At 49.6% G+C, this 20,913-nt stretch overlaps 5 protein-coding genes across 5 annotated transcripts; 4 read left to right on the top strand and 1 right to left on the bottom strand.

The window, feature by feature from the left end:
* Window positions 1-761: 761 nt before the first annotated feature.
* Window positions 762-1,465, bottom strand: LACBIDRAFT_334640 (uncharacterized protein; the record flags this gene model as incomplete). Its single annotated transcript, XM_001889440.1, has 4 exons — window positions 762-845; window positions 1,026-1,102; window positions 1,149-1,208; window positions 1,366-1,465. 4 exons carry the CDS (start codon window positions 1,463-1,465, stop codon window positions 762-764), a joined length of 321 nt encoding a protein of 106 aa, XP_001889475.1.
* A 477-nt stretch (window positions 1,466-1,942) lies between these two features.
* On the top strand, window positions 1,943-4,215 carry LACBIDRAFT_334641 (uncharacterized protein; the record flags this gene model as incomplete). The annotated part of the gene is made up of 9 exons (XM_001889396.1): window positions 1,943-1,981; window positions 2,054-2,605; window positions 2,662-2,835; window positions 2,894-3,071; window positions 3,136-3,205; window positions 3,506-3,584; window positions 3,641-3,670; window positions 3,758-3,907; window positions 4,195-4,215. The coding sequence occupies 9 exons, from the start codon at window positions 1,943-1,945 to the stop codon at window positions 4,213-4,215; spliced, it is 1,293 nt and encodes a 430-aa protein (XP_001889431.1).
* Window positions 4,216-12,458: 8,243 nt separating this feature from the next.
* LACBIDRAFT_315100 (uncharacterized protein) lies at window positions 12,459-15,354 on the top strand (the record flags this gene model as incomplete). The annotated part of the gene is made up of 16 exons (XM_001889397.1): window positions 12,459-12,665; window positions 12,715-12,891; window positions 12,951-13,218; window positions 13,271-13,357; window positions 13,435-13,514; window positions 13,568-13,823; window positions 13,876-13,940; window positions 13,988-14,077; window positions 14,131-14,383; window positions 14,449-14,487; window positions 14,538-14,651; window positions 14,703-14,789; window positions 14,840-14,893; window positions 14,941-14,991; window positions 15,043-15,099; window positions 15,146-15,354. 16 exons carry the CDS (start codon window positions 12,459-12,461, stop codon window positions 15,352-15,354), a joined length of 2,094 nt encoding a protein of 697 aa, XP_001889432.1.
* Window positions 15,355-16,889: 1,535 nt separating this feature from the next.
* On the top strand, window positions 16,890-17,947 carry LACBIDRAFT_315101 (uncharacterized protein; the record flags this gene model as incomplete). Its single annotated transcript, XM_001889398.1, has 3 exons — window positions 16,890-16,964; window positions 17,015-17,149; window positions 17,198-17,947. The coding sequence occupies 3 exons, from the start codon at window positions 16,890-16,892 to the stop codon at window positions 17,945-17,947; spliced, it is 960 nt and encodes a 319-aa protein (XP_001889433.1).
* Window positions 17,948-19,754: 1,807 nt separating this feature from the next.
* LACBIDRAFT_334645 (uncharacterized protein) lies at window positions 19,755-20,673 on the top strand (the record flags this gene model as incomplete). The annotated part of the gene is made up of 4 exons (XM_001889399.1): window positions 19,755-19,941; window positions 19,996-20,094; window positions 20,155-20,264; window positions 20,314-20,673. The coding sequence occupies 4 exons, from the start codon at window positions 19,755-19,757 to the stop codon at window positions 20,671-20,673; spliced, it is 756 nt and encodes a 251-aa protein (XP_001889434.1).
* Between the last annotated feature and the right edge of the window lie 240 nt (window positions 20,674-20,913).

Consider the following 20,913-nt stretch of genomic DNA (forward strand, 5'->3'; position numbering starts at 1 on the left):
GTTTTGTCATCATCTACAAGGTGAACAATGATTGATGAGATACCCTTCATTTCTAGACCAAATCACCCTGCGGACGCACCTCCCTTCATCCTCCCATCCCCAATGCCCAATCCACCCAAACGAGTGAAGCCTGCCCCACCTCCACCAGAGACTCCTCCGCGTAATGTCGCGAAACGCCCGTTGCCTCTGGAAGACGAGAACGGAGTCATCGATCTGGAACCTACCCCCAAGAAAACTAAGCCAACTGCCAATACCACATCAAAGAAACGTAAAGCGGAAGAGACACAGAGCCCGAGCAAGAGGCGACGGTTGGAAGAGGATGGCTTGGTGATGATGGACGGTCTGGAGGATAGACTTAAGGATGAAGATTGCATTATCATCGATGATTAGTCGTTGTGCTGGTATCTATGGTTCTGCTACACCATATTTGATTCTTGGGCCTCTATTTGACGTCTCAGACTGACACCTCATTCGCACCTATTTTATTGCAGTAAAGCACAATATTGATAATCTGTTTATGTACATAATTGCTCTCCATTGGCTGTCCAGTGCGCATCCAGCAGTTCTTCTACGGTCAATCTACGGTATCACCTTTTGTAATCGTTTTGAATTTCCCCAATTTCCCCCCCGGTATATCCACAGCATTGCAAACAAGTGTTATTAATAATAAGTGCATGAGCGGCTGGTTTTAGGAGGCTGTCTACGACGTAGATTTGCCAACTTTTTTCAAAGACCTTTGCCAGGTATTTGCACTACTAGTATCATCGGTAGAGTAGAGTAGAGTAGATGTATTCCGGAGCGGTCCCAATGAGGAACAACCGGCTTCCGACACACAACTGTAGCGCCTAAATACAATTGTGCTACGCAGTATACCACACCGTCACTGTTGCGATCAGCCGACTGACCAGCCACCCCCGACCATAGTATTGGCAGGGCTCACGACTAAAACATACTTCGAGGGGTCACCGGCAGGTCCCCCCACCGACAACCAAAACTCACCGCAACCCAGGACGAGCGCGACTGACCTCGACGGTGCAGAACACCTTTATCCGCCTCCGACCTGACTGCCAGTGGGCGTCGGTACATGCCGACACTTTACTGCCTGTATGTTGTATACGTCGTCTTGGACAATCTATTTCATGACTGACGACTGCTTCTGATAGGTCCCGTAGGAACGATACTGAATGACAGCTCATGTTGAAGCCACACTGGCGCATGCGCTCAAGAAGTATGTAAAATGTATATATGTAATATATGGACATAAGCCACCTCCAGACACCACACATGAGCCCCGCCGGTCATGTGCGGCGCAATCCAGATTTATTAAAATGAGGACTGGCTCTGCCGTTGCAAAAAATTATTTACCTTTCAAGTTGTCTATCACCTTTCCTGAGACGAATCGGTCAGGTGTGGTGGTCTGGCTGTTTACCTCGACACCAATACTTGCGGCTTCCATCCACGGCATACCATGACGAACTCAACCTCTATTCCTGCAACGGCGAGTACCACACTCACTTTTATACAAGCTTTCAGCTAACAAAAGCTATTAGATTTTGTTTAACTACCTACAACAAACCGAACCGACACGCAAGAAGACAAAGATGGGCACGATAACGCGTACACGAAGACTCGACTTGCAATCTAAGGCGTAAACGCCGTTAGGGGGACGCAGGAGTGCGGGGAACGGATGGATAGACTACGGAGGGGTGGTCTTCTAGAGAATGTGAGTACGTATGTCGCGTTGGGTATCATGTTTGACACTAATGATTGTACTCGCTCGTCAGATCACCTTGGACGCACAAACACCAGCTTCACAGCAACAACAACTTTACCTGACACGCGAGACTACTTCCCTCTCATGCACGTAGTATACCGCCACTTGCATTTGAGGAGGATAGTTCAAACTTCCAGACAAGAGCGCCACCAAGGTCCGATGCTCGATATGCATATCTCAATCGGCCGCCGCCCCCTCCACCACCAGGTTATGCAGACTATTTACGTTCGGTGTTGACTTCAAAAGTTGATCAATTCCAGCAGCGACGACCACCTGCAGCACCTGCTACTAGCTCGTCTGCTATGCAGAACAGCGATCGGCATAGATATCTTTCTCGTCAAGCTCGTATGGAAGCTTCGAGGATTGACGATTCGGACAGTTGACACCCTGCACCTCCTGTCCCATCCCGCGGAGACGTTCAGGGGTTCAACAGCGCCATTGAAGTTTTGCGATGCGACGGTCTCAACCACGCACGTTCGCGGCAGCTTATTGAACGATATTATCGTGAACGTGGAGAACCGCCATCAAGGAATTATTCACTCCCATCCTTATCCTCAATCTTCATCTCAATCTGACCAATCTCTCCTCCGTACTTATAGTTCATCTCGTCCGGCGGAAGCCATCGTCCGGGCTGTATCTGATGTCTTTGACGTGGCGGATGAAGACCCCTTGCCTGCGAGGCCTACAAGAAACACCGGGTTCGGTGCAGAGTCGGAGTATGATCGTAGTTCGCGGGATACGCTGGCCTTCCGCCGACGACGTGCACGGGCTTTTAGACATATTATCCTCGCACGTATGGGAGGGCGGCCAAGAGTGTTGGGAGATTTTGTGGTAGGTGTTGTATGCTTTCTTCTGTCTTGCTTCAAGGTGCTGATGTGTGTTTTTAGCCGGACGAGGAATTTGATACATCGTACGAGGGTTTGTTGCGGCTGGCAGCATCCTTTGGTGAGGCCAAACCGAGGTCGACGCCAAGCCATGTTATATCCTCGATGGAGACTGCAGAGTATAAAGACTGGGCTACGGCAGATAGCGACAAACGTTGCCCTAACTGCTTGGATGATGTTTGTGTTTTTGACGTTGTCTTACATGCTCTTCACTGACATGTGAACAATACACGAGTTGCAAGGCCAGCTTCTAGTGGAGGGGGACAACTTGGCAATCAGGAATCAGGAATCGGCGCCCTTGGCGATGCTCCACGGTAGGGTGATGTTGAATAGCAGAGTCGAGGCTGGCGGCGAAGGCTACAGGGATTCCGGTGCAGAATTTGCTGAATGGAGAGAGGGATATGTTGGTTCATGTACGTTGTTTTCATTTTCTAGTTCCTTTGATGGATTGGGGGGTTGACGCTGTGTTTGGTGTAGTTAGAAGAGTTTCCGGCAGAAACAGTCGTAGGGCAAGATCACGTAGTGTCAGTAATAAGCGACGTCTCCCGTGCGTGACTGCAATCACCCAATCGACCCATGGCGTTCAACTTGTTTTTGGGCCCGACGGGTGTGGGTAATAAGGTGTGTCTCCCCAGGCATCCGCCGTCTCCTTCACTTGCACGATGCTGATGTAGATGCGATAGACAGAGTTTTGCAAAGCTCGCGGCGTTCTTAGTATTCACTACCTAAATATCAGGATATGATTAGGCTTCAAGGAAGGGCTAGGCTTGATAGGATTGGGTTCGATACATAGAGTAGTAACTGCTGGTACATAACAGATTATTTCTTAGAATCCTTTGGTATGTAGAATGCGTCGCGTCGAGTTATGGGAGGAGGTGTTCCATGGTCGATGCACTTCTCCTCCAACTCCTGTTCCTTTTTCGCCGGTACGGCGCATTTGTCACCGCACTGATCAACCTCCTTTGACTTTTTGCAACCGCAGAGGTATTTCCAAATCTTTTCAGTGCACATAGTGAGTCTAGATTTATGTGGTAAGGTTGAATGCATCCACGTCGAAGGGTGACAGAGCACTCACTTGGTTTAAAACGTTGCTTGACAGTGCGAGGCAGATAAGTGGAGGTTCTATTTCGGTGGCCGTAGCTGGTGCGGTGCTCCTGGTGAAGATGGTAGCAATTTTTCCAATAGTTATATACCTCTCATGCTTTCTCACACGAGGCGCCTGAGATGTAAAATTGCACAACAGGGGGTTGTAAGTTTACAACTCTCGACAACCTTTTCGGAATGATCAGCTGTAAATCCGTCAGCAGAAGCACAGGGCTGTGAGCCGCCGACTCACTGTCGTCTCATGCTGCTTCTCTAGTCTCATTCCCACCGTTGAAGAGCAGGATGAAGCGCTTTGCAGGGGGAAGATTACGTCCAGTTATGTCTTAGGTCAATTGAAAAAGCGGAAATCAGGAAATCAAGAGGGACGGAGGGAAGGCATGAGTTTCAAAAGCAAGATATACTATAACTAGCGCGGTGCTTCGCTGCGCTCAGCCCCTTGCAGCTTTTGATTAGTAATGAGAATGTTAAATTAAATAATAACCACAGCTTCATCATAAGAAAGAAGAAAAAAAAGCGAGGGCCGCGTTCCGCGGAAGTGTTGGGTACCGGGTGGCATGGCATAAAATCTCTGCTCATCATGCTGCTCGGGAAACATTCTTTGAAACACACCAGCTTCGGGCTGAGCATATATTCTGATGAGAAATTTAAATAATTAATATTACAAAAAGGACCCTTAACATTTTTTGGGCGTGATAGATGAGCATACAAACTCTCAGAGGGAAAGGCGAGTTTGGAAACCGCATTGAGTCTGAGTGTTGTGCTGTGTCCTGTTTAGAGGAATAATGTACCATGGTCAATTTTACTCCCTAGATGGGTTGTAGCTGCTTTTTTGCTTCGGTGTCTAGAATTTGTCTAGAATGGTAGAGCTGTTCCACCCTAAACGATAGAGGCGAAAGTGAGGCGGGAACTGGGGAGTTATAGATGCCATACTCAATATGCCCTAACGCGAAGTTATGGTGATCGACTTCGTGCGTGCATGAAGAACTACAACTTGCAATTTAGACATGAGGGTTAATGACAAAAACACTTACTTTGTCATTCTTATCGCATTCCGTTTCTAGTTGGTGGACGTTGGTGAGATTACTTGTTTCCGCCCGTTAACGTCTTGATATATCCTGACTTGGATTTTTTTGTATGCTAGATCCTGGCAAGACGTGTCGTCGATCAGATTGGACCTTTTCATGGTCGGCAATGGTAAAGTTGGCAATACCGACGCTCCTGGTGTCATAGATCAGTCAGTTATAATGCTGAGACAATAACAGAATAAGGTGTGGATGATAACGCCAGCTGTTCAAACGACTACAGTACCGTTGAGAGTCAGGGAATGACAAAGTCACATGAACAACCCAACGACTGGAACATATAAACATTGTCACAACAACTCGCAGCTTTACCATCGTCGCACGCGCAATGCATCGTTTAACGAAAAGAAAGCACAAAGGGCATTAAATTGAGTGCGATCTATGTATCTGATGTTAAAAAACAACCTACACGTCTTCGATCGCACTGGAACTGCTCCGGAAACACGTCGACACAGCGGCGTCAACAGAAGAAAATACAAAACTAAATTTATTACAAAAGAAACCCTGTGCAAAAGTAATTCAGTCGTCACAGTCACTGTGACGATCGGGTAAACAGGTGGAGTACCCCCAACAAACGCCGGCTTTGCCGAGGCAGAAGAAAAAGCGAATACTTTTGCAAAAAAGCGGCGTGGCATCCTAGACGATGGCCGAGATCTGAGGACAGTGGGCAGTTCCTCAAAAATGTGCTTCAAGACAGACTGCAAACAGTTGATGAGCACCGTGGGAAACACTCCAATACCTAGCCAAAATACTTGTATTGAAATATAGGACATAATTATGTACAAATGCGGATGTACCCGTTAAGGCAAAAAGTCACATGAAACATCACATGTAAGCCCCAAACGGAACATTTTTTTTTTTTTTTTTTTGTTTTCTAGAGATTTACGTGCAACAAGTAGACTAGTACTAAGACGCACGGGAAGCTTAAGTCTTCCCTTGGGTGTAATTAGGTCTGATAGGTCTCCACCTATGTGGGTATTACTGTCCGATGTGTAGCTGTATGGTAAAGGAATTGTGAAAGTTTGGGTATAGAGGCCGTGAATTCGGGGGTCTTGGTCTGGTGCGTCGTTATGACGCTAGGGTAAGGGCGGGCGCTGATGCGCTCGCGTGGGTTTGTCTGTGGGTACAGGTTGCATGGGCGTGTTACGTTTCGGCGTCGGAGTCGTCGTCCTCCGAGTCTTCGTCTGGTGGTTCAGGTTCGTCGAAGAACGTGGGCAGTTCCTTGGGCATGTACTTCTCCCCCGAGAATGTGAATGCGCCGGAGTCTCGAATGAAGTCGGCAAGTGCAGCTATCCCCTTGGGGGTTCCCAGCAGCTCTGGGAGTGCCAGTTCACGGTACTGTTCTCGTAGTTTATCACGATGTTCTTCGTAGCGCGTGCACTCCCTGATAATGTGTTCTCGGGTTTGGAGTTCTACCCCACACTCGCAGCTGGTGCTCTTCTCTGGGAAGAACTGTTTGCGGAATTCCCCGGTGTATGCGTGTCCAGTGCGGCATTGGACTAGTCGTCCGAAGACTTCGCGTTGGTCCTTTAGCTCAACAAAGTGTTTGGTGGGGTTGAGGGAAGGGGGAATCCTATTAGATATTGCGTATCTCCCTTTCCGAGGTGCCTTCTGCCAGTCTCTGATCCAGGCTGATTGGGTGGATGCCTTGGCTCGACGCAGGGCGAACGCCCGTGAGGTGCTGATTGGCGCATTCCATGCCATCTGTGTGGCTTCCTTCGCCAGTTCGTCTGCCCTGTCGTTTCCCGCTATCTTGCAGTGGCTAGGGCACCATGCGATTTCTATCGAGTGAGAGTGGTCGTTGTCGAGGAATTTAGCCATCTTCTTGTGGAATTTCGCGGCGTATAGTTGACCGGGTTGTGGTTTGGGATCGAAAATCGCCCCTGCTGCTGCTGAGTTGTCGACGTAGTAGTGTATGCTCTTGATTTCCGGGTGGTTTTTGATGTACTTTGAGGCCAGACCTGCCCCCATCTTTAACCCCGCCATCTCTGCGTCGTAAACCTCAGCTCTCCCCCCCATGCCCATCTTCCCCATGAACACCTCTTCCCCCTTGTGGTACCCGACTGCCCCCGCTCCTACCTGAGGGAAGCCTCTCTTCTTCACCATGGATCCGTCCATGTAGATGACCAGGCACTCTCTTCTTTCTGATAGCTTTTGGTATTTTTCTTTGTGGTCTTCAATTAACTTTCGTTTTTCTTCGCCGTCCCTCGTTTCTGGCTTGCAGGCGTTTACCACCACCCGTCCTCCAAAGCTGGAGCTCGTCCGGCGCCATGGGGCTACGAGGTAGGGGTCGATTCTCTCGTGTGCGTGGCAGGTTTGCTTAGCGATGTTGAGCAGGTTGGTTGACCTGGCTTTGTCGGTGGCTGAATTGTTGTTGAGCCTGGGTTGGAGGGGGGGCTGAGCTGTCTTGTTGCCAGGCTTCCTCCATTGTTGTGGCAGTCTCTTGATGATGGGGCTGGTGTGGCTCAGTTTGTTGAAGCGGATTGCGCACCGTTTGACGTGTAAGCTGACTTGGTGCTTGATGGGTGGGATGGAGGACTCTACCTCCAGCGCTTCAATGGGGGTTGTCCTGAATGCTGCACATATTAGTCTTAGTGCCCGCCTTTGTACCTTCTCCAAGGGTTTGATTTGATACTGGTGGCCTGTCCACCAGACCGGGCATGCGTAGAGTATTTTTGGGGATACGCACGCGAGATATAGGTGGCGGAGGTGAGTTTGGCTGAGTCCCCGGATTGTGTTTGCCAGCATTGTCAGCCCACTGACCGCGTTTTCACCTCTGGCCGCGAGGATTGACGCGTGTTTTTGGAACCTAAGTTTCTGGTCGAAGTATACCCCCAACCACCTGACTGTTGCCTCTGGTTTGACGACACGGCATACTCCATCTTGGTCGTCAAATACAATGGCTGGGCTTTCATCTGACTTTCTCCTGGTGTAGTGCATGAGCTCCCTTTTGGTGTAGTCTGGTGACAAACCTGCACTCCTGAGCCATGACTCGGCTTTCGCGTGGGCCTCCTTGAGTTTCTCCACGTTCGTCTCTAGAGATTTCGATGATACATATAACTTGCCGTCGTCCACGTACATGATGAGGTGGACGTCCGTTGCCTTGTCTGGATTCGGGCCGGCTTGGCCGGTTGCCTTGTGTTGGAACTTCTCTAGGAGTTCTGCTGTATAGAATGCCGCTAGGATGGGTGAAATGGGCGAGCCCTGTGGGATGCCGTTCTCTACATGTCCCATCAGCCCTCGTTTCCCATCTATGCAGATTGTGGCTTCGCGGTCGGATAGGAAGCTGTCCACCCACTGGACATACTCCAGCGGGATGTGTTTCTGTCGGAGTTCGACTAGCAGGCGGTTGTGGTTGACAAAGTCGAAATATCCCTTTATGTCGAAAGTTAGAGCTGATGTCACTAGCTTGTGGTTCCACGCGCATTGTACGTCGTTGGTAAACGTGAGGAGGGCATCGGTGGTGGAGCTGTTGGAGCGGCCTCCAAACTGATTGGCGGGTACGAGGTTGTACTTCCCTGCCAGGAACGTTAGCCGTCGGGCCACAATTTTCTCTAAAATCTTCCCCAGGCACTCTAGCAGTGTGATGAGGCGGTAAGCCCTTGGGTTGGAGTAGTCCGGCTTTCCGGGTTTTCTGAGGGCAACTGCTATGGCTCTGCGCCACGTTTTTGGGTGGTAACCTGCATCTAGGCATTTCTGCATGAGCAGCGTGATGTACTGCTTACCATCTTCGCTCCTCCACGCCCACTTGACCGTTTGGTAGTTGGTTTGCGAATACCCTGGCGCCGATGAGGCACTGGTGTTGTTTATCGCTTCACCTATTTCGTCGATTGTGATTTCTTCGTATGGGAGGTCATCCGCGTGCGGGTTCTGTAGGTCTGGGTTGAATTCCACCTCTAGGTGTGGTGGTGGCTGGTATAGCTCTGATCTTAGTGCGTCGCACTTGTCCTGGTGGGAAACCGCTTTTGGGAGCCCCTCGCCTCTTGAGATGGGGGGGGAAGGGTAGTTCCGGGTTCCTTTCGACCAATTCTGGAAGCCCCAGATATCGTCCGTTGTTGCCTGTTGTAGCTTTTCGTTAACCCAATCTCTCTTCTTGATGCGGCACAGCCTCTTGAAGTAGTTGCGGGCTTTCCTTATCTGAGTTCTTATATCACCGCTGAAAGCGTTAACAGTGTCGTGGTGTCGTTTCTGTTCCCTTCGTGTTTCGCTTACACGTTCGGCGGCATCGGTCAGATCTTGGTCCCACCATGGTTTTGCGTTCGCACAGGGTTTTCGGACTTTGGCTGTGGCTGCTGTGGCGGATTGCATGGCTTCTGTAAGGGCGTTTGCGCACATGTCGAGGGTGGCCGGTTCAAGCCGGCCTGTTGTACGTAGGGGTTGCAGGGCTTCATGTGATTTGGCGATTGCAGCCTCTAGCTCCTTTATCCACTCGGCGGGCTTTACCTCTTTCAAAGAGTACTTGATGTCCATTGGGTTGTGAATTTCGGTTACCCCGTGCGCAATGGTGAACTTGATCCCCAGGTGGTCTGCGTCATGGGCTATGGCTGGGTCTATGGCCCAGTCTTGGACTGTGCCTTCGCGAACTGCTTGGCCATTCACAAATGTTAGATCGATGACAGAAGCTTTCTCGCGTGCGTTACGTGGTGGGTGTGTGATCTCACCCTTCTTATTCATGATCGTGAACCCTTCGTCCGACAACCAGTCCACTATAGTCTCTGCTGCTCTTGCGTCCTCGCTACTCACAGGTCCGCTTGCCCATAGATCGTGGTGTAAGTTGAAGTCCCCAGTGATAACAACTGGGTGGTCCCTGGGAATGTTGGCTTGTCGGAGCCGGTTTAGGGCGCTTTGTTGCAGCAGTCTGGGGTCATTGTATACATTGATCAGTGTTGTGGTCGGCTGGCCTTGTTGTGCGATGTCTAGGACTTGGATATCCCTATCTTCTATCACGTCTGTGCGGAGCGTGACAGAGAAGTCTGGCCTGTCCCGGTAATATGTCAGTGTGCGCGGTTTGTGCTGTTTGTCGGTGGTGGTGGTTGGTGAAATTGGGTTCCATCCCTGGAGTGCGACCGGTCCGTGGACCTCGACCCCGTCTTCAGTGCCTATGAGTCCCCAGGCAGGTTCTTGTAGGATGATAATGTCGAATTCATGTACATGATGGTTTAGGAGTTGGATTACTGCATTCTTCTTCTTTTGCGCATTAAGTTGTCCCACGCGTATTGGGTGTGTGATTAGTGTTTCTTGGGTTGTCCTATTCATTGGGTTTGTGTGTCTTCTTCAATGTGGGCGGCGGTGTCAAAGTTTTCGAAGATGCTGAATTGATTCTGGCATGCCAGCTGTTCTGGGGGTACACTCTGTGATGTTAGTGTGGTGTTTTTCTGGGCTCTAGGCTTACGCGGCTTTTTTGCCGTGGCTACCTTCCAGGGGTTGTCTGTTTTCATGGCTTTCCGCTCGTTAGTCCGGGCAGTTCCGTACTTCTCAAGTCTGATGGGGCATCTTCTTGCATCTGCTGGGTGGTCCTTCTCGGTGACGTGAGATGCTGTGGAGCAGTTAGCGCAATGGAGGTTGTGTGTACACTGGTTAGCATCGACGGCCATTCCGTCGCTTTCCTCCAGTGCCTTGCATTTTCGGCACGATTGATCATTGACATGTTCCTCTTCTTTGTGCTGTCCCGCACAGAGCCTGCACTTTGTCGGATTTGGGCACTTTTCCGTCTTGTGGTCCCATCCCCAACAGTTCTTGCACTGTCTTACGGGGGGCCTGTCTTGGTACGCCCTCAGTGGGCAGTGTCGTGCAAAGGCTGCCAGTGAATTCTCTTGTAGTATCTCCCTGGCTACATCTTCGTCGTCCACAGCGAAGACGAGTGAGGACCTCAGCGTGTTGTCCAGTTCTTCCTTTGTTCGCATCCATCGTGGGGGTGCGACGATGTTGTTGCTCGCCTGTGCATAGATGACGTTGCAAGCCAAGAGCTCTTCGTGTACCGTCTCAGCGGAGATGATGGATCTGGGTCCAAGGTTAGTCATGGTGTGGGTGCTGACCCCATCGATTTGGATCTTGAACCACCTCTTGTCTTCTATGGCGCTCGTTTCGTACCCCTGGTTAATTAGTGGTATGAACAGTTCTGCGTATTGCAGAAGATCTGCTGCACGTTGGTCTGCGCGCGTTGAGACGATGAGGTTACCTTGGCTGTTGTATGACGCCGTTACCGCCTTGATGTGCTTGGCCTTGAGTGATTGCGAGTTCGCCAGGGCGTTGTTAATTGCGCTGACAATTAGGGCTGGTTCCATGCGATCTTCCTCCTTTATTCCGTCTGGGAGAAAACGTATGACAGCGCGGGATGGGTGGTGGGCTGCTGTCGGTTTTGTGTTTTGCTTTGCTGGGTCTGGGTTGGTGGCTGTCTTCCCTTTAGGTTTGTGCACGGGGCCAGTCGCGTAGCTTGTGGTGTATTTTGCGTTATTGGCCGTTCCTGTGTTCTGTGTGCTTGTGGCTCCTACTTTCTCTTCAAGGTCTTTGAACCGCGTCTGGGTGATGGTGTTTGCTGCTTCGAGGGCCTTGAGTTGTTCCGCCGTTGCCGCGAAGTTGTACGATGTTTCTTCCCGCATGGTTTCGGTTTTCTCCATGAGCGAGGACATGGACTTGAGCACCTCGTGCATTGCTTGTGTAAGTGTCGACTGTTGTTCCATGATGACTCTGTAGGGCTGTTCTAAAACGGCGTTAGTTAAACCTGTTAAGCACCCTGTGATTTTTGGGTCGGCCTTTACGGCGCCCAACATTCCATCATTTTCCAGGGATTGTACAAGGCTGCCAGCTTCTAGGAGGGAGCTGTATAAGTTTTTGAATCTTTTGTCGCCGTCCTCAAGGCGGTCCGCGAGGATGCTGAAGGTGTCGGTTTGCATGGAGTCTTGGTCGATCTCTCCCTCTTCTCCTTCGTCTCCCGATGACTCTATGTCCTCGTCCCATGGTGGGCGTTGGTTCGGGTCGGGCTGTCTTCCTATGGCCAGTGTTTGGTTGTTGTATGATTGAGGGGTTGGAGTGGTCGCGCGTTCTGCATCCAGCGCCCTCTTTTTGTTGCCTACGAGTACACTCTTGATTTTCGCCGGGGATGTGTTGGTGACCGACTGTGCTACTCTCCCTACTTTCGCCACCGCGTTCTCCAGGAAGGAGGGGGACGTATTTGCAGGGGTTTGTGGGCGGAGTTGGCGTATTGACCGCTGGGAGCGTGTTGCACCTCCCTCAGTGTGCGGGGACTTCGTGGTCTGCGCCGGGATGGGTTGAGAGTATCTTTGTGCCGTGTATGGGCCAGGGGACTTTGGTTTATGGTACTTTTCTTTGCTACTGACTATGTTTCCTTCCATACTTCTTCGATTTTTGCACGGCTTGACCGTGGGAACGGAGTCGTATGTGGGAGTAACAGATCAAGGAGCGGGTGCCCAAACGGAACGTTGAGAGCGTTGGACAATGGAGAGCAACCGTTGCTCTCAACACTCTCTGAAAACGCAGGCGGTACCCGGAGACCGCCCACCTTTTCATGTTCCCTACCTCCTCTCACTCGCTTCAGTTCCCACCCGACGTTTAGGCTTTTCAATTGCTTGATGCGGTACCGTGACTGAGACGTTAATGTTTCGCAAGAATCGCAACCGACAAGAATATTCGCCGCTACACGACCCAATAGACCCGGGGGATGGTTCCCTCGATTGGTATTATGGGGACCATGCAGGTGGAATGGTTTTTGATTTTGGCAAACATAAGGGAAGACAACTCCATGCAATATGTCTCGACTACATTGCTTGGTGGTATACAACTCGAACGGCATCGGGCCGTAGCGTACGTTTCTTGCTAGTTGAGCACATTGGACACTGATCTCTAGATACAGCATCCCACCCTAAGTGCCATTGAAGTTTACGTGGACGGGCTGAGAGAATATGCGAAGGAGAACTACCTCGATTTCGTTGTGCCGTTCGGACAAAAACATGGAGGACAAACCATTGGCGAATGCAGGGATAAGAAGTGGATGGCGTGGAGTTGCAGAAAACAAGACCTGATAGACAAGGTAAGTCGTTTGCATTCCTGCTGCAAGACTACCCACACTGGCTCTGCTGTCCTCCTTAGTATCCTATTTATTTCCTTGCTGTCGACTATCATTTGCAAAACCCACGACATTACAATCAAACACGGGATATTGGCGAGCTACTCAGTGCTTCAAGATATGCTGATGATATAGACCTTCAACATGAAGAGGAGCAGGATGAGTCGGACCTCAGTGACATCGTCGTGCCGGACGGTCACGTTGAATATGAAAGTGATGCTGAGAGTGACTCGGATTCGGACGATGGTTGTAAAGAGGGAATGAAAGTTACATCGCCAAAGGGAAAGAAACGTACAGTGCATTTTTGCCCATCCAGTGTCTTCTCAACTGACTTGGACTGCAGCTAAGAAAGCAAGGAGCTTAGCAGCGATGTCCAAGGGAAAAAGCTCCCCTAAAACTCCGTCTAAAAAGACACCCAAGAACATAATGTGCATCTCTCTTATACGTAAAGTGCCGGAAATTTTTGCTTACTTTTGACAGAGCTTCACTGGACGACTTCATTGTCAGCGAGAGCGCAAGCGACGGTGACGCGTCATATGAATCATCGGCTACAGAGACAAAATCACAACGGGGAAAGTCTGCCCACGGTGTGTTCTGTTTTCCCCTCGCTCAATCTTCTCGGTTGATTTCTGGTTTTCAGATGGCTCCCTTAAAAAACTGTCAAAAAAGACTTACAAGAAACTACAGTATAGTCTCCCATCGGAATATGGAGGGTTGTACAAATTTGATTCCTTTCTTCGATAGAGATTCCTTCGACGACTTCCTCGTTGACGACAGCTCATACGATGGTGATGCGTCGTTTCAACCTTCCGGTACTGAGATTGATCCACGAGGGAACTCACCATCTGAACCTTTGGGTGCAGAGACAGACTCAGAGCCGGCTTCGACCATCAGTAGTGTGTATTCGAACCGTTTTCCTTACATCCTGCATCTGGTGTCTCTAATTAGGTATCGTTCTCACACAGGTCGACAAGTTACACCAGAACCGGACTGGAACCAGTTTACAGGCAAAGGTGGGCGCCCCTCTAGCCTGTCTCAGACAGGTAGCTGAGAGTTTCAGGCTATTCCACACCATCTTCAAAGAAATCCCGTAAAGTGCAACGGAAATCAAACAATAGAGCTACTTCCAGCCGTGACGTGCAGGTTCCAGGTATGTATGTCACCTCTCATCCCTTACTCGTCGCTAACTTCAAGTTCATAAAGAATCCTCCCATGTCAAACCACGTCGCGCAACAATGGTTGTTGAATCCGAAGACGAACCACCTCCGACGGCGAGATCTCGGAAGCGGCGAGGTACTTTCTTGTTCGATTGCTCTTCCCCGTCATCTCACCGTCACCCCTGTTACGCAACAACGAAAAGTGACGCCACCTTCGGAATTTGACGGCGTCGAGGCAGAAGCTAGGAGTGAAGATGACCATGAAGAAACAGACCCAGAGGTCGCTTCAACTGTCCGTAGTGCGTATTCAAAGTATTCTTGTCACAATCCCCGTTTTAATCGAATGGTTCAACTTTCGCACCAGCTACGCCGGAATTGGATTCCAACAAATCTGCAAGCGAAGGTGGGTGCTGCTTAATCCTATCTTAAACTGGCAATTGGGAATCAATCTAGACGACTCAGGCTATGCTACACCCACTCCGAAAGGCAGACTGACAAAACAATCTCGTAAAATGCAAAGGCATTCAAAGAACAGAGATGTTTTCGATGGCGACGTGCGGATTCCAGGTATGTGACGTCTTCACCTTTGTTCGTCGTTAACTTCAATCTATTGAGAAGCATCCCCTTCCAAACAACGTCGACCAAAGGTGGTTGTTGATTCTGAAGATGAACCGCCCCCGACGGCGAGACACCGGAAGCGACAAGGTACTTTCTCCTCCGATTTCGGCTCCCTGTTTTCTTACAATGCCCATTAGTGACACCATTCTCGGATTCTGATGTAGTCGAGGAAGCAGATTCTGTGAGCGAAGGTGAGCATCATTCTCATTTTATCCATTTGGAAGCTAAGCATCCCCAGGCTCGAATGAGAGCGACGAAGGCGATTTCTGGGACAATGTACAAAGTCCTGGTATGTCACTTCTTTTGCCATACACCTGCCATTTAAACCAATCAACATCAGACCCTCGTGTTCCGATAACCCCACATCGAAAGGTAGTCAGCGATGATGAAGACGCAGGTACGGCTCCTTCGACTGATACATTTTCAATGCTATTTCCTTACAGTGACGCGTATAGAGTCGACGTGCACCGAGAGTGATCGTGAAAAACCATTTGTCTTCTCTAAAGTCCAGACACACATTGTGCCAAATCGTACAAGATCCGCGAATCGGCGCAAAAGAGAGGGTGGGATCTGTGCTGCTTGGATATCGTTTTCCTTTGCCTTACTTATAGTTCATTCACAGCTCCATCGAAACATAGACTGCGCGATTTAAAGCCCTTGCGGCTCTTTGATGATGATGTCGAAGCCCCCGGACCGATTCTCGCTCAAGAAAGCTCGTCCAGTTCTCGCGTTCTAGCAGTTCGACAGAAAAAACGCTCAGAAGGTGGGTATCATGCTGTTCATGGAGCGACTTGATTCCACTTTGACCTTCCTTTCAGTTGCGTCTTGTATACGCCAAAGGAATACACTAGAGTCCGAGGAAGTAGGTGGTCGAAGACCAGATAAAGGTTTGAGTACTTGATACACATATCGCTCGCTAATTCCGCTACAGAGACTTATGCTTTAAAACGGAAGCAAAGGTCTTTTAAATTTGACGATAGCAACGATGACGGGGAACTTCCGTCGTCTGCTCGTAGGCCTGGTATGTTCCAACTCTATCTAGATGTGCACAACGAAGCCTGAATCTACTTCCTAACAGGACAAACGGTAGTTCAAAGTCGTCGACGTAAAAAGAATTTGCTTCAAGGTATTCCCAGCAACATTTGCCATACACGTTGACTGGGGCTTAACGACAACGTCCGTAGAACCACTGTATAAGAAAGCCCGCATTGGCGCTGAAGTTACAGACGAAGAGTCTTCACCTCCACCATCTCCTCCGCCCGTCAAGAAAACTAAGGAAAAGCGTAGTCGTGCCAAGTGAAATGTTCGTGTTTCCTCACTTTCATAGGTAACTGATTGAAAGACAGAACTCTTGGTTGTTCAGAGGATCGGGATCTGAAAATTGTATACTCATCAACGTGTCAGTGTAGCTGTGGGAGCCATATGTAATGTGGACATTATGTGTATAATGCGAGCGACGAGGACGATTTCAGGAAGATTGTGTAGCCGTGGTGTGTCACCTCCCTTTTGGCAGACATTGTCAATAGTTTAAATCAGCGATCAATTTTCAGGACCTTGTATGCTGCCAATCATGGACCCCCATCGACGGAGAATATTTGGCGTTGAAGACGAAGAAGACAGCCCTTTCAACGTAAATTGGACATGCACAAAGACACATCTCGGCTATGCAAGCAAACCCCGTCTACCGATAAAGTGCAAGAGGCTTGCAAATCGGATATGATTCTAATGTTTATCACAACAAGCAAGTGCACAAATGGATCGCATTTATTTTTTCGTTCAATCTATGGACGCAGTTAACCAGTGTGGACACCCCGACGCCAATAGGTTCGAGTCCAGAACGAAGAGCTGTGAGTCATTAACCTAAGATAGCCTTAGACACGGGCAGGCTAAGAAACGCACGAGGTATTTAGCTCAAGTTGTCCCCGCCTATCATCTTAAATTTCGTAATGCTCAGGTCATTCGACATCCTCTGAGTCTTCCCCTGCCATAACTCATCATCGAGGTTTGCCGTCGGGAAGAACACCTGATGGGTACACCTTGGACGGAGAGCCCTTTGCCGTCACAACCGTGTTAGTATCAAGGCTCAATGGCTGCCATGGAATGCCAAATAGATGGTCTAACTTGAAATGAAACAGGTACTTAACGAGAGTTGTGTTTGACCTGCGTCATACAAGTTCCTCACAGCCTATGATGGATCTGTCAAATATTCCCCGAACTTCTATGTCCCATAGTGGTCCCATACGTGCCAACATCTCTTCCATGGTGACTTGTTTAAATCGTGTCTTAGTGCGTTGAGGTTGAATCCCATTCAGCGTGATGTTGTACTGGTCCAGCGCAGACATCCACCGCATCTCCTCTGCGCCGCATCGCTCAAGCCACTTTTTGACCTCCAAATCGGTCTCTTCCTCGCAGATGCAGCTCATGTTCACAGTCCAACTGGAGGCCAGGTGGGTACCACTACCAAGAACCGAAGAGTGAGCTCATGCGTCACTCAGGGTTTGAATACTAGCATCCAAGACTCTTTCACTCTTGGCTGGAAGCTTTCCCTCGTTGTCAAAGGACTCGCCCCTCCCTCTCTTCTCGATACTTACTCAGAAGAGCGACTTCCGGTGGTCTCAGAAATGCTGAAGCAGACCACTAAGCTGCTCAACGGAATGGCGAAAGCTTCAAAGGATGGTACCTGGAACCGTTCTGGCCCGGCTCTTCGATTGGGCATCAATTACCGATGGAGTTCAATTGTGCTTGACCAGGTGAAGAAAACTGAGTCTACTGCGCAAGACAGCATCGACGAGAGATCCAACTCATACGGTGTCGGCGTCAATAGTGATCTGCAAGCGGGTGATAGAGCACCAGATTCGTCAGACCTTATCCCTCTCCGCCCGGATTTGATGGGCAAGAGGAGCTCATTGTTCCGCGATGTTTTCGGGACCTCCTACCACACGGTCCTTATCTTTGCACAACTAGTGGATACGAAGGCGTCACTCCAGCGTGTTGCAAGTTATCCAAAGGACGTCCTTCGAATCGCCGTCGTTGTTCCATCGCAACAGGCAGTTCCCATTGACTTACCTGATCACGTCAATTTGGTTTTTGAAGATCGCGAAGGCCATGCTCATGAAGCCTATACTGGGCGGAAGTGTGGTGTTGTCGTTGTGAGACCAGACGGGGTAGTGGGTGCCATGGCAAAAGATCCACAGTGGTTGGACCGTTACTTCAAGGGAATACTACTTGACCCATCCAAACTATAGATACTACTCAGGTTGCTTAGTAAATCCGTTCTGACGGGAAACCGCTGCTCCCAACCAAATCTATTCTCACGGCTAGTTGGGCTCATCTCGTGTTGACGAATCTCAGCCTCACTGGCAACAGCTTGGTGGTCCTTTTACGATGCTGCCCTTTCCCTTGAACCTTTCAGTCCATCATATCCAGCAGATAATATGGATTCCTGTTCTGAGTGACGACGACCACAATGTTATCTCAAGCCAGAGGTCACTTGGTGCCGCATTTATTATTTTGTAGTTCTCTGACCCACCACAGATTCCGAAATCAACAGACACCCAAACCTGCACCTGAAAAGATCTAATGAGATGAGAGAATCAAAAGATGTCAGATTACTAATAGGGCCATCCCACAAGCAAAAACCCACCTGAATCACCGCAACTTACAGTGCGAAACAAATAAGCAATAGAACTTCCCCGTTCACAATTCGGATATGAAGAAGTTACTTCTTCGGATGACAAGTTGTCGGGGATGGGTACAACTCCAAAGGAGGAATGACTCTCAAAGAGTCACATGGGACTCCGATGTATGTCCTTTTTTCAAGTTGGGTTGTGAAACCACAGGGTTGACATCATGAACTCATTCGATGACTTGATGAGCTCTGTTCATCCTAGACCTCTTGGTCATTTTGAACCAGATCAGTTCACATATGAGCATTGGCGTCGGAGAAGGAGTGGCTGATGTGATCTCCGTTGGTGTAGGCTCTTTCCCAATGGCCCATATTACCTGGTCGAAAAAGTTGACAAGGATAAAAGAGATCGACAAATGGATATGTTTTTCGCTACTGCCGGATGACGGCTTTTCACTTGTGGCTGCCAGCTATGAACGCGTGAAATGCGAACCACTTGCAAAGATTTTCGGACTTCGCCAACGGAGCTAGACCAGGCTTTCGTACTGCCCGGCTTAGGAGTAGGTGGCAGGCGTATCTTCCCCATAAAACGATGAAATGTCACCCAAGTGTCCGTACCATCATTTGGGTCTTCTGTCGAAGGATTTCCCCTGGTGGAAAAGGCAAGGCTCTAAACATAATTCCAAGCAGTTATGAAGAGCCTTTCGTTATTCCAGTATTCCGAAACGATTCCTTCAATACCAGTCGGAAAGTGAGGTGGCTGAGATTCGGGAAGCAAGTGGGGTGGGAAGACGATGCCGCTTTCGGTCAATGACTTTTATCTCATTTCCTGTCTACCATGACCACGACTGGCCTCGAGCTCAATATATACACGTTCTCGCTTAAACCCTGCTCCCAGAATGTCCTCGGCTTTACTAGGCGACTAGGCGCGTCCCGAGACCCATGACAGCCGTATCTCGCTTGTCTACAGGTTCCGAATTTGCAACTTCCTCGGGACTCTCCTTCTCCCCATCCACGGAAAAGGAGCTAGTATTTCAAGCCGCCGGTTCCAAACTGTACATATCTGTCAATTTCTAGATGATGAATCTCATCGTGGTTGATCACCCTAAAAACGTGAAAGGAACAGACGGAGGGCTTCATGTCAGAAACGGCCTAATCCACGACATTCTCCGAACCAGATGAGAAGGCACATTTTCTATGACAGAATGCAAGACTCATATATGCCGGCGGCATGGGAGACAGGAAGTCTCCTGAGCGGGTCAGCTCATCAAGAAGGACTGCCTTGTATCCGTTCCGTCAGCTGCACATGCATGTGGATGGTCCAAAAAGTCGAGCCATGCGAGCGTGTCCAGCACCCTGAGCAAAACTGCGGCTGTCTTTCTTTCTGACACCATCACTGGGCAACTAGCCTTTCGAAAATTTATACGATGGGCGAGACGCTGTCGGAAATCCCTGAATATCTCATCGAATGGATAAAGAAACAAAACGTATTCTGGGTTGCGTCCGCGCCTTTATCTGCTGATGGTCATGTCAACGTATCTCCGAAGGGTATTGAAGGCACTTTTCACATCGTGAATTCTCGACGTGTCTGGTACGAAGATCTGTCAGGGTCGGGTACGTTATTTCTGTGGGTTTCTCGGAAAACCAGGTCTTTTGATGGACGCCCAGGAGCCGAAACTATAGCTCACATTGGTGAAAATGGGCGGGTAACCGTCTTGTTCAACGCTTTTGATGGTCCCCCGAGGATCGTCAGGCTATACGGGAAAGGTCGGTCGTCTCCACACCTACGCAGTGGGCATCATACCTACTACTCCCCCGCCGCCACAGGCACCATTCACGAGATTGGCAGTCAGGAATACGAATACCTCCTCCCCTCATCCATCCGCCAACCCGGTTCACGAGCCGTCATAATCATCGACGTCTTCAAAGTTGGCACTGTGCGCATCCTCCTTTACCCTGCCTTGTTTTTTGTGCCCTTCATTGCAGGTTAATCAGACGTGCGGATGGGCAGTCCCATTCTACGCCTTCCAATCTCATCGCTCCCAGCTCATCGACTGGGCAGCCAAGAAAGAGCGCACGGATCGCATTTGTGGTGGTGGTTCGAGCGAGAAGGGTATGATGGCGTGGTGGAGGACGAGGAACGCGGAGAGCTTGGACGGGCTGCCTGCGCTTGCTTTGGCGCAACAATCGTCTCCTCCGCCCAAGGTCCTCCTGCGGAGTCCGACGCAGACGCAGACAGGCTTGTTGTCCGGATACGCTTTGGCTTTTATGCTTGGTGTGGCAGTGGCTAGTTTGGTCCCAATTCATGCGGCGAAAAATCCGCTACTATCCAGTTTCCTTCGCTGATGCCCTCATTTCCATCCCCTGTATATATATACTCCACTCATCCTCGGTACTATATGCACTCCTGTAAATCTCATTCACTTAAATAGTACTATCACGTACTGACTGTCCGTTCAACTCCACGGAGTATGTTTTTTTTTTTTTTTTTCCTTGAGTTCATCGTAAAATGTCCTCATTTCAAAAACACGAGAGACATGAGGATGACACCTTCTCCGCGGACTGGGAGCGTTCAGCTCGCAAAGC

Source organism: Laccaria bicolor, genomic scaffold (genome assembly GCF_000143565.1).
Source record: "Laccaria bicolor S238N-H82 LACBIscaffold_67 genomic scaffold, whole genome shotgun sequence".
Classification (NCBI taxonomy): domain Eukaryota; kingdom Fungi; phylum Basidiomycota; class Agaricomycetes; order Agaricales; family Hydnangiaceae; genus Laccaria; species Laccaria bicolor.